Source organism: Phascolarctos cinereus, unplaced genomic scaffold (genome assembly GCF_003287225.1).
Source record: "Phascolarctos cinereus isolate Bilbo 61053 unplaced genomic scaffold, phaCin_HiC Scaffold_1;HRSCAF=81, whole genome shotgun sequence".
Lineage (NCBI taxonomy): Eukaryota > Metazoa > Chordata > Mammalia > Diprotodontia > Phascolarctidae > Phascolarctos > Phascolarctos cinereus.
In genome coordinates, this window is record NW_027555514.1 from 201,752,956 (window position 1) to 201,768,128 (window position 15,173).

General features: G+C 38.1%; 1 protein-coding gene across 1 annotated transcript in view; it reads left to right on the plus strand.

Annotated features, from left to right (window-relative positions):
* The first annotated feature begins 2,738 nt into the window (after positions 1-2,738).
* The window catches only part of KIF21A (kinesin family member 21A), a 171,524-nt gene continuing 159,089 nt past the window's right edge, over positions 2,739-15,173 (plus strand). Inside the window, 1 exon segment of the mRNA XM_020973700.2 lies at positions 2,739-3,119. Coding sequence (XP_020829359.1) covers positions 3,076-3,119 — 44 coding nt within the window. The 5' untranslated portion in view covers positions 2,739-3,075.

The window sequence follows — 15,173 nt, forward strand, 5'->3', positions numbered from 1 at the left end:
CCAGCTTTGAGGAAGAAGACAGAAGATGCCAATCCCACTTTAGGTTGCTAAACGAAAAGACTTTGGAAGAAGCTAACATTAGAGGAGCTGGCAGTTGTGTCCCTAACCCTACTTTGCTCCAGTAGAGGCTTTGGGGATCTTCTCCTTGGGCAAGATTTGAGACTCTTTGTCCTGGTTGAACTGAGTTACCTTGATCTCAATGGGAAAGCTTCTGCATTCTGTATTGTCTGTAACATATTCTTTCTTGCACAGTTTCTCTGATTTCTATGATATATAACGGTAGCAGGGTGATACAAAAAAGGGACAAGATTCCATCTATGTCTTTAAGTAGTTTATAGTTTAGTGGAGGAGAAAAGGCAAGTATACAACTAATTATAAAGTAAGGAAAAATATGACTAATTTTTAAAAGAGAAATAAATAGTAAAGGAGGAGCTGACATTCTGTTGAATGCATCAGAAAAAATTTTATGAAGATGCTACTGTATGAGCTAAGATTCTAAGTAGGATTTTGATAGGCAGAGATGGGTGTTGGAGCAGATTTCAGGCTGAAGGAATAGTATGAAGACAGTCAATCGTATGTATTTAGGTATAACAAGTAGTCTAATTTGTCTGGAATATACTGTAGGATTATAAATAAGAGATAAACACAGAAATGTAGATAGGGGAAGATCATGGTGGACCTTGAATTCCAGGTTAAGAAGTATGGACTTGAATCTGTAGGCAATGGGAAGTCACAGGAGGTAGGGAAGTGATATGATCCAAGGCTGTAACTACACCAAAGTATTTGGAGGCATTGTCCTTTGATGGTCCACCTCCTCTCCTTACTGTTCTTGTCTCCTTACATTTTTTTTTCTTATAGAGGATAAGAATAAGACCTGTGATTTCATTGGCATAGGAAGCTCCAGCAAGGAACTTCCTTTACTAATTCAAATTGGCACCTTATCTTCAACTTACAGTTGCCTAGAGCATTGAATGGGTAATTGATTTGCCCAAGGTCACATAGCCAATATGGGATTTGAGCACAGATGATCCTGGCTTCAAGGGCAGTTCATTATACTCTGCTATGCTGCATTCTTATGTGTTTTGTAATTATCTCTGGGTATCTGAGTATCTATGGGAAGGAAATGGCAAACCAATCTAGTATCTTCGCCAAGAATATCCCAAATGGGGTCATGAAGAGTCGGACACCACTGAAACGACTGAAGGGCTTATATTTCACTGAAGGCTTTTGAGTAGATCAGTGACATGGTAAAAATGATGCTTTAGGAAGATGACTATGAAAGCATTAAGAACACATAAATAAGAGTGTATATAGAATGATTTTACATATATACATATTTGTGTCTAATGGTAGTCATTTGGGGGGAGGGAAAAGAAAGAAAAAGATTTATATAACTTTATCTTATAAAAAAACAAGTTGTACATAATAGATTTGCAGTTTCATGTGCAATCATCTTTTTTTATTACAGTTATGGAAATGCTTATTTTATTCCATAAATTAAAAATAAAATGAACAAGGCTGAAAAAAAAAAGGATAGGTGGGCAGAAAGATTAGAGGGCTTTACTCTGTTTTTTTCTGTTTTGACCTATTGTCCATATCTGTTGCTTTATATTTTGTTTGTAATTATAGACAGCCTGTACTTTGGATACTGCATCTATTTGGATACTGCCAATGCACCCAGCTCTATTGGACTTTGTGATATGAATTTATTTATTTGTAGTAATGTATGATAATGTGTTTCAGAAAACAGACATTGTGATTAAGTTAAAAAGGCCATTTCTAAAAACTGTCTAGGCTTGGAGTCAGGAAGACTCATTTTCCCAAGTTCAAATGTGGCCTCAAACTAGCTGTTTGACTGTGGGCAAGTCACTTAACCTTATTTGACTCAGTTTCCTCATCTGTAAAATGAGCTGGAGGAAGAAATGGTAAAATACTCCAATATCTTTGCCAAGAAAACTTTCAAAAGGGATCATGAAGAGTCCAATACAACTGAACAACAAAAAAAGGTTCATGGAAGCAAAATAGGAGTAATATCACAAAAGCGAAAGATGTTGGACGGTTGATAAATCCCTGGGGTTAATAGAACTTGATGGAAAATAATTTTCTGCATAATGGAAATAACAGTTCTGGGAATTCCAGACATCCGAAGATGCAACCCTTATATTAGTAACTAATAATTGGTTTAAGTATAATTTAGTAAGGCCTCTCAAAGTAAATAGTTTTCCTTTTTGCCCTTGAATGCTATACACTGTAACTGATTAAAAAGTCAGAGAGCACAGTGTTAATGCACAATGAAAGCGCTTGCCTGGCAGAAAGGATTTTTGGCATTGAGGGTGTTGGGTATGGCGAAATGGGAAGGCAGGGCGTGGGTGGGGAGGGTTCAGGGGGGGGCGTTTAAAATCTAAGCCGGGGAAGAATACTATTAAAGCTAAGGATGAAAACAGGCCCTGAACTGGGCACCATCTGCCTAGTTTCAGGCACTACATGCAGGGATGGGAAGAGGTGGTGGGCGTCCAAGTGTAGGTTTCCCCTGTCTTCTGTGAGAACCCATAAAGCAGGACTTGGGAGACGAGGGCGAGTGGAAGCCTGGAGCCGGCTGCAGCAACTGACGCATTGCGGAGCTTGGAACCTGACGGACCAGGAGGAGCCAGAGCCACGCCTGCTGGGAGGCCGCGGGCAGGACCGGGAAGGAAAGGGGCGGGCCGCGGGGTGGGTCCCAGGGAAGTGCAGAGCCGGCCTGCGATCCATTTAAGCTTCACATTCTCGGGGGGGGAGGAGAAGGGGGGCGGCCTCTGAGTGGCTGGTGAATCACTCTCCACCTCCTCCCGTTTCGCCGTGGCCGCCACCTTTCCATTCAGTCGCCCAACATGGCAGGGGCGTTGTGGAGGTGAGCTGCGGCCTCCGACTCTGCCCTCCGCCTCCAGCCTCCCGCCTCCCGCCAACCGCCTCTCATCTCCGCTCCGAGCCGTATAAGCCCCCTCCCTCCCTGGGTGCCGCAGGGAAGCGGAGGCCCCTGGGTGTGAGCTGCCCGGATCTGCTGCTTCCGACCCCCGCCCAGCGCTGAGCACCGGGAGCATGTTGGGCGGCCAGGACGAGAGCTCCGTGAGGGTGGCTGTCAGGTAAGGCCGAGAGGCCGAGGGTGCGGGCGCTCCATTGTGTGTGTATGTGTGTGTGTGTGTGTGTGTGTACACACACCAGAGGGCCGCTCCATTTTGTGGGTAGGTGGGTGTGTATATATACATAGGAGGGGGGGGTCCACGTGATGTCAATGTAGAATGTATTGTGTTATTAAAGTCCTGAGCTACAAGCACACGTATGTGCCCCGGCCATGTCAGCCTCCTGTTGGTGACCAGTGCGGGAGAGACTTGTGGTAGGACTATGGAGATGAAACGCCGTCATCCCCCCACCCCTTAACTGCTCCTATACGAATATCTGTGTAAAAACCTATACGCATACATGCAGACACACTGGATGCAATCCCGTTTTCGTTTTCGGCTCCTAGATCTCGCAGGTGGCTGCACCGCCTGAGCTGCGGTGTCTGTTTTCACACGCAGACACGTACATTTCTCTCTTCTCTCTCCTCCCACCCTCAGTACACACAATGGACAATTACTAAATGTTTGGCTGCCCTTGGCGACTGCCGGTCCTGCTTGGTGTGGTATAATTGGACTCCTTCTTAGGCTCTGATGTTATTTTTATTACGGAGTGTCATACATGTGACAGATTTGTGAAGCAAAAAACAAGAAAACATTGTGAAAAGGCCCTCTTGATTATTGAGTAACTCACTAAAAGTATTCACATCTTTGATGCTTTATTAGCATTTGAAAGAACCAGATAAGCCTGGGAGGTTTTTGTTTGTTTTCTTTGTGTACGTGTGTAACCTACTTAGAACATATTTGTTTGGCTGTTCTATTAAACACTATGTGGGAACCATTATAATTCATGTGTAACAAGAGGAAAATTATGATCCCTTCAGGAGTACAGGGATTAAATAGGAGACTGTTCTGAATGAATGAAACATATTGAGATTAAACTGAGTGGTTCCAAAATAATATTTAAATTACAAAAGATATAAGTGTGCAGTTTTGAGACTTTATGGCCTTCATCCAACTATACGTCAGCAAATTCTAATAGAATGCATAGCCATTATCGAATGTTTTAGACTTTATAACTTAAAAGTTTCATTTATTCTCTGGAAGTAAAAATATGGCAGTTGTGTTTATGGAAAATTGCAACATCATTGTGCCCTGCTTGAAAAATTAATGAAGTATTCAGGATAGAACAAATGCATTAGTTTAGCTAAGTACTAGTATTCTTTCTTGTATCCTTTTTTTCTTCAGGGGTAATAAAAATCCGTCCCCAAGATAACTGATGGGAGATTAAATATATACATATATTATTTTCACATATATGCATCTTTATATATCTTTAAGGCAGAGGTAGGCCACAGGTTTCCCAACTCTCCTTTAAGGCATATGTACTACATCAGATGAATATCCATGTGTAATTTGTACTATTTCTTGAAAACAAAAATATTCTAACTTCATTTATTTGTGTATGGTAATAGCATGTCAACAACAATATTTTTAAGTTGGAAAAATTGTAGTTAATACTCAACTTTCGGTTTTTATGGTTAAGATTCCCAACATCATTTTTAGGCTGGGACATGAATGTTAGAAAATTTTTGAAGTTTTAATGTAGTCAACTGTTGCTTTCTGTGTAGCGTTACTTATATAATTATATTCCTTGGTTTTTTGAAGCATAGAATTTAGAACAATATGGGGTCATAGTCAACTAATCCCAGTAGACTGGAGAAAAGAAAAGAACACTGGCTTTTTTGAGTTAGAGGACCTGACTTCAAATCCTGTCTAATGCTTATCACCTATATTGGGCAAGTCTTTTAGTCTCCCTAGTCCTCATCTGTAAAATGAGTTTAGAATTGATAGCTTCTGATATTCCTTCCAACTCTAAATCTATGATCCTATCTAGTCTAACAACCCTATTTTATAGATGAAGAGATTTAAGGCCCAGAGAGTCTGGCCATGGTCGTATAGGTAGTAAATAACAGAATACCCAAAACCGTAGTGCGCATTTCTTTTCTCTTTTTTACTTTCTCTTTTGTCTTTTTAAACTATTTTTTGTAGAAGCACTGTGATATAGTGGATGGAGAGTTGGCCTGAGTCACTTAACTTCTGAGTGCTCTAGGTAACTGTAAGTCGACTGTAAGTTGAAGAAAAGTGCTAATCTGTAGTTTCTCCACCTGGATGGTCCCACATCCTAATGTAATCACAAGTTTAGTCTTTATCTTTCAAGATGGGTGGAAGTCTGGCATAGAATAAAATAGTCATCGCTAATGCCATTCCGCTCTACTGGCTACTATATTCCTAGACTAAGAAAACAAACAGTTATTTGCTTTTAGGTCAGTTTGCTACATAAAATCAAGAACTGTTTTAAAAGCTAAATTTAAAATGGTATGAGAAAAGACATTGGGAGCCTATTGTTCCCTGTTACCTACGAATAGTCTGCCTTTTAGGACACTTCAGAATCTGGTTCCAGCTTTAAATTACACTACTTACTGCTCCCATCACATAACCCATACTCCAGCCAGCCTGGGCTACTTGCTTTCTGGAGACATGTTCTTTCTTTTGCCATACCATTTCTGATACCAAGATGCTACTGTTTCTCTAAATTCACCTGTTAAAATTCTTCACATTCTTTAAGGCCTAGGTCAAGTGCTACCTCCTCCATGTAACTTGCCCTTGTTTTTTCCCAGCCCAACTTCCATTCACCTACCCACCTACCACAAGCAAGAAGTAATTTTTCTCTTGTCTGAAATTTCATACTTTGTTTTTTACTAGATAAGTTTTTTTTACTAGATAAATGAGATACATTTATCATACTTTGTATTCTGTTTATTATTGTATTTGTTCCCTACTAGATTATAATCTCCTTTTGGTCAGGGACTTAAACATTATTAATTTTTTGACTTGTTCATATTTGTATTTTCTCTCAGTAGCCTAGTATAGTCAGTACCTTCCCTTTCATTGATATAATAGATTTTGGTGAGTGTTGTTGAATGAACTCTGTGATATATAGTTTTCTGAAGCATCTTAAAAAAATTTTGTAAATTGTGAAAAGCTAACTTAAAATATTCATGATTCCAGATTGTTTTTCATAAGGAGATTTGCAACTTGTGTACTTTCTCTCTCATATTTTCTTAGCATACTTTGTCTAGTTGTCTCTTTTAGCCCTGTAACATTCTGCCTTGTATCCTTCCTCCAAGTAGATTGTAAGATCCTTGAAGCCATAGATAGACTCTTGTCATCTTTGTCTTTGTATCCTCAATATTTAGTATAATACTTCACACATAGTAGGTGTTTAATAAATGTTTATTGAATTGAATGGTGTTTGGCAGTTGACAAAAAAAGAAAAATTAAGGAGCATGTTGAAAGTGACAATGTTATTAACTGAATAAGAACAATTTATTGTAAAAATAAATATCCTATAAGATGATAGGGAGTAGGGATGGGATTTGTTATTTCTTTGACATAGGAAAGTTCCTCTGCTATAATATAAATAATTAAAACTTTGGACATTATTAGGAATTGTGTCCTTTAATACTTTTTGTCCTCATAGGACTGACTCAGTGAAGTTCAGACTTTATTTTTCCTAAGGATATGACATATTCCCTCCCTAAAGGATGTCAACTCCAAAAATATGTCAGAAGCAGGGGAAAAAAAAGTCAGATGCAGAAGAAATTGCTGTTTTCTTCTTGGTTCAGGAGTCGTATCCTTCAACCAGCCTGATTTTGAATTTTATGCAATGCAGTCTAGTTTTAATTTTAATAAATTATTTAAATAACCCATTAGGTTATTAATCTAATTTTATAGGTATGATTTATTAATCTAAACTTACAGTCCAGATTTAATCTTTTAAAAATTTTTTTTATTTTTTTGCTTTTTTATAACTGAAATACACAAAAAGAAAAAGAAACATAAACTTAAATATTGAAACAAATGCAAAATAAGAAAGAAAAAAAGCATGTCATATGCACAGCAGAACATAAGAGAGGATTCAAAATATTTAGCAATAAATTTCCACTTCAAGAGAGCCTGTATAATAAATACTATGCTTTTTGTTTAGAGCTGTCCATCTTTTTTTTGCTTCCTTGTCAGTTTTCTTTTGTTCTCTGCTGTGCACTTTTTGCTTGTTCTTTTTTCCCCCTTTCCCCCCAGGCCACAATTAAATGCAGATATATTTATATATAGATATAGAGATACATATATACATACATACATCTGTAGATATATACTTTCCCTAACAGATTCTACTTCTGATCTTTATTTTTGTTTGTGTGTATCTCTTACTTCCTATCCCTAACTCCTTTACTTTACTTCTACTTGCTACCTTGCCCTCCCCTCATCCCTCCCTTATCCCCCCATTGCAATAAATCTAAACACTGTTCTATACCCTCCTTTAACCTATTCCCTCACCTTCCCCTCTAGAGATCCCTCCCTTATCCTCTCCCCTCTTAGTATTTTATTTCCCCTCTACATCTCCTCTATCCTCTTAGTGTTTTATTTCTTTCTAAATTTAGAAGACTTTTATACTCATCTAGATGTTCCCTCTTGAAATTATTTCCAATGAAAGTAGGTTTCCAGAACCAACAGCCCTCTTCCCCCATCTAATTCCTCTGTGTCTATTATTTCTTTTTTCTTTTTTTAAAAGGCAATTGGGGTTAAGTGACTTGCCCAGGGTCACACAGCTAGTAAATGTCAAGTGTTTGGTGTGAGGCCGGATTTGAACTTAGGTCCTCCTTACTTAAGGGCTGGTGCTCTATCCACTGCACCACCTAGCTACCCCTATATTTGTGTGAATTCTTCCTCTTGCACCTCATTTATATAAAATGATTACTCTTTTTAACTGTTCCTAAATGGTTTTATCTTTTAAAGTTATATCATACTCAGGTCTACCACAGTCTTTCTTATTACTACCCAGTTACTAATAACAATCTTAAACATATATTTTACATTTTACATACATAAAAGACAAAACAATCTGTCCTTATTGAGTCCCTTGTAATTCATTAGTCTTTGGTATGTACCTTACATTTCTCTCGGCTCTTACATGTCAAATCTTCTATTAAGTTCAGGTTGTTTTTTTTTTTTAACAAAATCTTCAAAGTGTGACAGTTCATTAAATGTCCATTTTATTTTTCATGCAAGATTATGCTTAGCCAAGATTGTTTTCAGCCAGAACCCCAGCTCTTTTGCTCTTAGATATATAGTGTTCTAAGACCTGTGGTCTTTTAATGTCAGTGCTGCTAGGTCTTGTGTGATTCTAACTGTGGCACTGCCATATTTAAACTATTTTTTTCTTGTTGCTTGTAATATTTTATTCTTGAGCTGGGGGGTTCAGAATTTGACTATAATATTCCTATAGGTTTTCCTCATAGGATCTCTTCCAGATGGTGTTTGGTGGATTTTTTTTCTATTTCTACTTTCTCCTCTTGTTCTAATGCTTCAGGACAATTTTCTTTAATCATTTCTTGTATTGTATCAAGATTCTTTTTTTGATCATTGCTTTTCAGGTAGTACGATTATTCTTATGTTTTCTCTTCTTGATCTGTTCTCTAGATCAATTGTTTTTCTTGTGAGATATTTCACATTCTCTTCTATATTTTCATTGTTATATTTTGTTTTATTATTTCTTGATTTCTTATAAGCTCACTGGCTTCCCCTTGCCCAGTTCTGATTTTCAAGGAGTCGTTTTCTTCCTTAAGATTCTGGATCTCTTTTTCTAACTGGGGTTGACTTTCTTTTCATAATCTTCTTGTTTATCTTGGATTGTTCTTTTTTTTTTTTTTTAGTTTTTCCTCAGTCTCTCATTTGAGTTTTAAAGTCTTTTTAAAGTTCTTCTATGAATTCTTTTTGAGCAGTGACCATTTGACATTATTCTTTAGGGTAGAAGAGGGTTTCTTTGCTTCAGTATCCTCCTCTGAAGACAAACCCTGGTCTTCTCTATTCCAATAGTAACTCTTTATGGTTGGGTTCTTTCTCCTTTGCCTGTGCAGTTTTTTTTTTTTAATTTGTAGTAGCTTAATTTTTATAGTCACCTCTAGTCCTGTGCTATGGGGGATGGTGTCTCTGGCCTCATTGAGGTTCTCCCCTCCTTGAGTTCTCTCCTCTGGCCTGGAACTGGAAAGAAGACCTCTAGCCTCCTGAAAGTGCCCACAGCTAGTGGGGTCCCTGCCCCATAGCTTCTGCACTCACTGGGCATGTGCTGGTTCCTTTTGTCCCCTCCATGTCTCTGCAGCACAACTGGGTCTGGCTTTCCTTGTCAGCAGAGGTTTTCTCCATCTTACCTGGCTCAGACGCCCAACACCCTTCACTGTCCTGGGGGTAATAATTCCTGCAACTTAAGTGTACCTAGCACCTAGCCCTGGGACTTTTCTTTAAATCTTTTTTGATTATCCCAGGAGGACCCCTGTTCTGCCCCTGCTTATATTTATTTTTACTGCTCAATATTCACCTTGAGGTACTCTTACATCTCTTTTGTGGAGGAAAATCTTGAGAGCTTGGAATTTTGTGATCTACTCTGCTTTCTTCCCAGAATCCTGTCACCTAGGTTTAATCTTAATAGGTATGAAGTATTAGTTCTGTTTTGATGCTATTATATGATGTCATTGGAGTTTGTTTCCCCTATCTTTAAGCTTATATTACTTGACAACCAAATTTTATCAAAAAAAGTGTTAGTAAGGTTGATAAAGTGATATGAAGTATATTTCTTTACCAACCTTTCATACTAATATTGGGTTGGTGTTGATGAAGAACTTTCAGGTAAAATTTTTAATTTCAGGAAGACCTTTTATCTGGTGCATTATTTTAACAAACCAAATTTATCTTTCCAGAAAGAATGTCCTTTTGCAGGTATATTTTCCAAAAGAAAAAAAAATTGAATTTTTTAGTCTCCTTGTCAATAGTATCCAACTCTTTGTGATGTTATTTGGGGTTCTCTTGGCAAGCATACTGGAGTGATTTGCCATTTCCTTCTCTAGTTCATTTTACAGATGAGGAAACTGAGGCAAACAGGATAAAGTGATTTACCCAGGGTCACACAGTTGTTTAAGTTTTTGAGGGCAGATTTGATCTCTGGAAGATAAGTCTTCCTAACTCCAGTGCTGGCACTCTATCCACTGTGCCACTTAGTCTTCTTAATTCCTGTTAAATGACATCAAAATGTTTTCAAGATATTTTCATTTAGTACTTTCTATGAAAACTTCCATTGGATGGATCTTCTGTGGAGAATCTGCAGACAGATAAATATCACAAAAGGATGAGATGTGGATGGATAGGTTTGAGTCTTCACCAGATGAGAGGAACAGCCACATTGAGAAGATCACGGATGTATTGAATATTGAATTATAATGTGCTAATGAATGACAGGCCTCTCAAATAGGCTTCTGAAATATTAGGATAAAGATTGATCTTAGTGTTGTAGGATTTGTACTTGGAAGGAAATCTAGAGATTCTAATCCAGCTTTCTCATTTCACAGATGAGCAAACTGACTTTTTTTTAAGTAATTAAAAAAATACAGTTAAGACACTTAAAAACTAAGACTTTTTAGAATCGTTAGTTTTCCTGTTTTGAGTTGAATTCAAGATATGCCCAGATGAACTAAAGAGCCCAGGATTTAGTTTAAGGAAATATGGATTTAAGTAAGACTCACTTATTGTATTAAAGTATGACTTCAGAGAAATTACTTTCAACCACAGTTTCTTCATATGTGAAATTGCAATAATAATACCTGAATTTCAAACTTCATAGGGTGGTTGTACAGATCAGAGCACTGGGCCTGGAGTTAGGAAGACTTGAGTTCAGATTTGGCCTCAGACCCTTGTCTGTGTATGACTCTGGGCAAGTCACTTACCCCTTATTTGCCTCAGTTCTTCATCTGTAAAAATGGGGACACGTTGAAGAAGGAAATGGGTAACCTGCAAATGGGGAGTCCAACACCAGATGTTAGCATCATAAAAGGATTCTTACTTTAGTAGAGAATGTACTTGTTTGTTTTTTAAACAGACACTTCCCTTGGGCATTCTAGTTTTGTTTTTTTTTTTAACAGATCATTTGACTTAGTGTTCATGTGGGAAAGGGAAAAGAAATAAATTTGAAGTGTTAGGAGATCCGGTTGAAAATTTTAAAAATGAAGATAAAGAATCTATAAAATTATAACAAATAAATGGGAAAAATTTTTAATTTCTACAATATTGGTTTATGTGTAATTTTCAGGTAAAGTATAACTGGAATGTTTCCTTAATGTCTTCATACTATTTCTTAAGCTCTTCCCTTCTTGCATACTAATTGATTGATATTTTGGGGGCATAATTATGGTGTAGGGAAAGATGCACCAGAAATTCCAGTTCAGTGAAGTCTGAAAGTGCTTTGGCAGTTAAACCAATAATTAGGCAGTCCCTCATAATTTGCCCTACTCTTTCTACTTCCCCCAGAAAGAAACTAAAAATGTAACAATTTTCCTCATGGCTGATTTTTTGAAAACACCTAATGTAGCTTCTTTTCTATGACAATGACTATAAACATGTGCTGATTACAGTATTTCCTGTCAAAATGAGGCATTTTGTTATATGAGTTTCAGAGTCAGGGAAGACATGCTACTGACTCATTGAGGGTGCATGCCTGAGAATATGGAGCATGCAAAGAGAAGTTTTGTATAGTGAAAAACTACTTTATTCATTATTTTAAAATTATTTATTATTCACATACTTCTTGCTCAAAGGAGAATTTTAGTTTGGTATAACAATAGTAATGATAATGATAGTAGCTAACATTTCTGTAGCACCTACTGTATTCCAGGTACTTAGCATACTATATGCTAAGTACTTCATAAATACTATCTGATTTGATCCTCAAAACAACCCTGGGAGGTGGAAGCTATTTTCCCACTTTACATTTGTTAAAACTGAGGCAGACAAAAGTAAAATGCTTTGCCCAAGGTCACATAGCTAGTCAGTACCTGAGGTGAAATTTGAATTCAGGTCTTCCTTACTCTAGGTATAGCACTCCTTACTTTGTGCCACCTAGCTGTCTTGGTTTTTCTGTGAATAATGTCTTAATGAATTTTTTTAATCAGGTCTCAACTTCAAGCTAAGCTGTTAGATGGTGCAGTGGATAGAGTGTTAGATCTGAAGTCAGGAAGATTCACCTTCCTGATTTCAGATTTGGCCTCAGAGTAACTATGTGACCCTGGGCAAGTCACTTAACCCCATCTGTCTCAGTTCCTCATCTGTAAAGTGAGCTGGAGAAGGAAATAGCAAACCACTCCAGTATCTTTACTCAGAAAACCCCAAATGGGGTCATGAAGAGTTGGACACAACTGAAATAACTGAACAACAGCTACAATTTTAAATACTTAACATGGTTTGAAGGTTATTTATTCATTATTTTATACCATTTACCAATACATTTTAGTTATTAAAGTTCTGAAACAGAACTCTTTATCATTCCCCCCCCCAAAACCTTCTCCCATTCCTAACTTTGCTTATATTCTCTAGAGTTCCACAATCCTCCCAGTCACCTAGGCTCAAAACTAGATGTCATATCATCTTCAACAGTTATCTCACCACTAGCCTACCACCCTTATTGCTGTCTTGTCAATTCAGCCTCCTCAACATCTCTCATGTTCACTTTCTTTTCTCTTCTGACATTGCCACCACCGTGGTATGGGTCCTCAGCTCCTCAAGCCTTGACTTTCGCAATAGTGTCTTCCCACTCCAGGCCATTCTCCACTTGGCTATCAAGGTGATATTCCTAAAGCACAGGTCCAAAAATGTCAATCCCTTATTTATTAAACTCCAGTGACTTCTTAATATCTCCAGGATCACCTATGAAATCCTCTGTTTGGCTTTTGAAGCTCTTCATAACAGTCGTCTTCAACCTTTCTCCTTTCCTCCTGTTCTTACTTTCCCCTATTACAAGCAGTGATTGAGAAGGGCAAGGTATGTCAACCAAGAACAATAATAACTACTTTTATTATTTTCTTTTGTATTGTCAGAACCTGGAATAAGGCCTTACACATAAATGCTTAATAAAATTATTTGCTGAATTTGTTTTACAATTCTTTAATGCTGTAAGGTTTACAGAATGGGTGGGAGGAGAAGTGGAGACAGAAAGAGAACAAGAATTTATAGAACACTGTTTCAGGCACTGTGCTAAGAGCTTTACAAAGAAGAAACTGAGTTAGACAAGTTAACAGTTCCCCAGAATCACATAGTAAATAAATGTCTTCAGGTCTTCCTGACTTCATGCCCAATGCTTTATTCACGGTGTCTACCCAGAAAGTAGATAGTGCAAATATTATTAACTTTATTTTAAAGATAAGAAAACTGAGGCTCAGAACTGTTAAATAGTTTGTTCTGCTCACATAGCTGATAAATATCTGTGCCAGGATTTGAGTCTAGATCTCCTCATTAAAAATCCACTGTACAATCTACCATAGGATACTCCCTGATAGGGATACACCACATTGGGTGGTGGTGATGGTGGTGGTGGTGATGGTGGTGGTACTAGTAGTAGTAGTAATAGCAGTAGCAGCAATTATAATAATAATAGAACTTACATTGTGCTTTAAGATTTGCCAAGCATCATAAATATGTGTCATTAACCTTTCTTACCTTCAAATTCCTCACTTATTAGATAAGAGACTAGATGATACCTAAGATCTCTACTAGTCCTTACTAGTTCCTGCTTGTTCCTTTGTCTTTCCTTGGTCTTCCAAAAACCTTTATTCTCTTTTCTCATTGAAAGCTTATTCAATTCTGCTCTGGTTGCAGCAGTTGAGAAACTTAGTGAATATTATTCGATGTTCAGCATGTCACTATGACGTATCTAAATAGCTAAGAAAGGAGTTGTAAGTTATTCCACAGGATGAGAAAGGCAATAGGGTGACATGTGACTATGTCTTGTATACTGTTAGAGAAAATAGTGTTTTGGGGTGTTGCTTTTTAATCATTATACTCTTGTATTTTATAGTTCCTATCCCAATAATGGGACATGAAGGTATGTCAGAGACTGCTTTAGGGGCAGCTGGGTGGCGCAGTGGATAGATAGAGCACCGGCCCTGAAGTTAGGAGGACCTGAGTTCAAATCCAACATCAGACCAAACACTTGACACTTACTAGCTGTGTGACCCTGGGCAAGTCACTTAACCCCAATTGCCTAAAAGCAAAAAAAAAAAAAGACTGCTTTACATTTTTTATATTCTGGTTCTGGGAATAGATTCTATGAATTGTGCATACTGCCAAATATTCTTGATGTTGGCAACTGTAGGGTGCGGGAGAAGGAGTTTATGACCTCTTTCTCTCATTACTCTGTGTGATTTGCCATCTCTTTCTTTAGTACTCTCTTATTTCCCATACCTGTACTAGGGAAAGAAGCTCTGGGGGAGAAAGAGATCATAGGAGATCACTGTGCTAGTGCAAAAGGAGTTGTTAATTGGCAGCTCTGTTGTTCACTCTCCAGTTCTGAGTCACAGATCCAGGGTGGATAGGAGTGGTTGCAAGCATGGGCCCTAGCTGAACAAAGAACAAGTTATAGAAACAAAACATAGTTGTGTACCTCTGATTCTAGGAGAAGAGCAATTCAGTTTTAGCCTCAAGCCCATTATGGAAGCCTGCCCTGGAATAATTTAGGAGTCTGAAACCAAAGAGGAGCATGTAGTTTAGTTTGATCTAAACTTGCTGAGTCTCCGAGTAGGCTAAGTCCAGCAGCCAACATTGTCTTCTGAAATTCCCAACCCAAGCCAGACCTAAACCTGGATCAGAAACTTGTAGCACTTGGAACAGAAGGACAGTGAGTAGATCCTGCCTGGTTCACTCCACTTTGGCAGCACTGAAAGCTTGTAGGCCCTAAGCCCGAGCTGTGATGAAGGCAGCAGGAAGATGTAAGAGGTCAGAAACTTAGGCTAGATACCCCTGTAGAAGTGTTCAGAACCCATAACATAAAGTCCACAGTCAAGAAGTAGGCTGGAAGGTGTCAAGATTGCAGAGTGAGGAAGGAACTCCTTGGAGCCCTCCCAAATTTCCCTCCCAACAACTGGAAAACAGCCTCAGAATTGATCTAGGAGCAGGGAAGCAGCTTACCAGCACAGCAGGAAA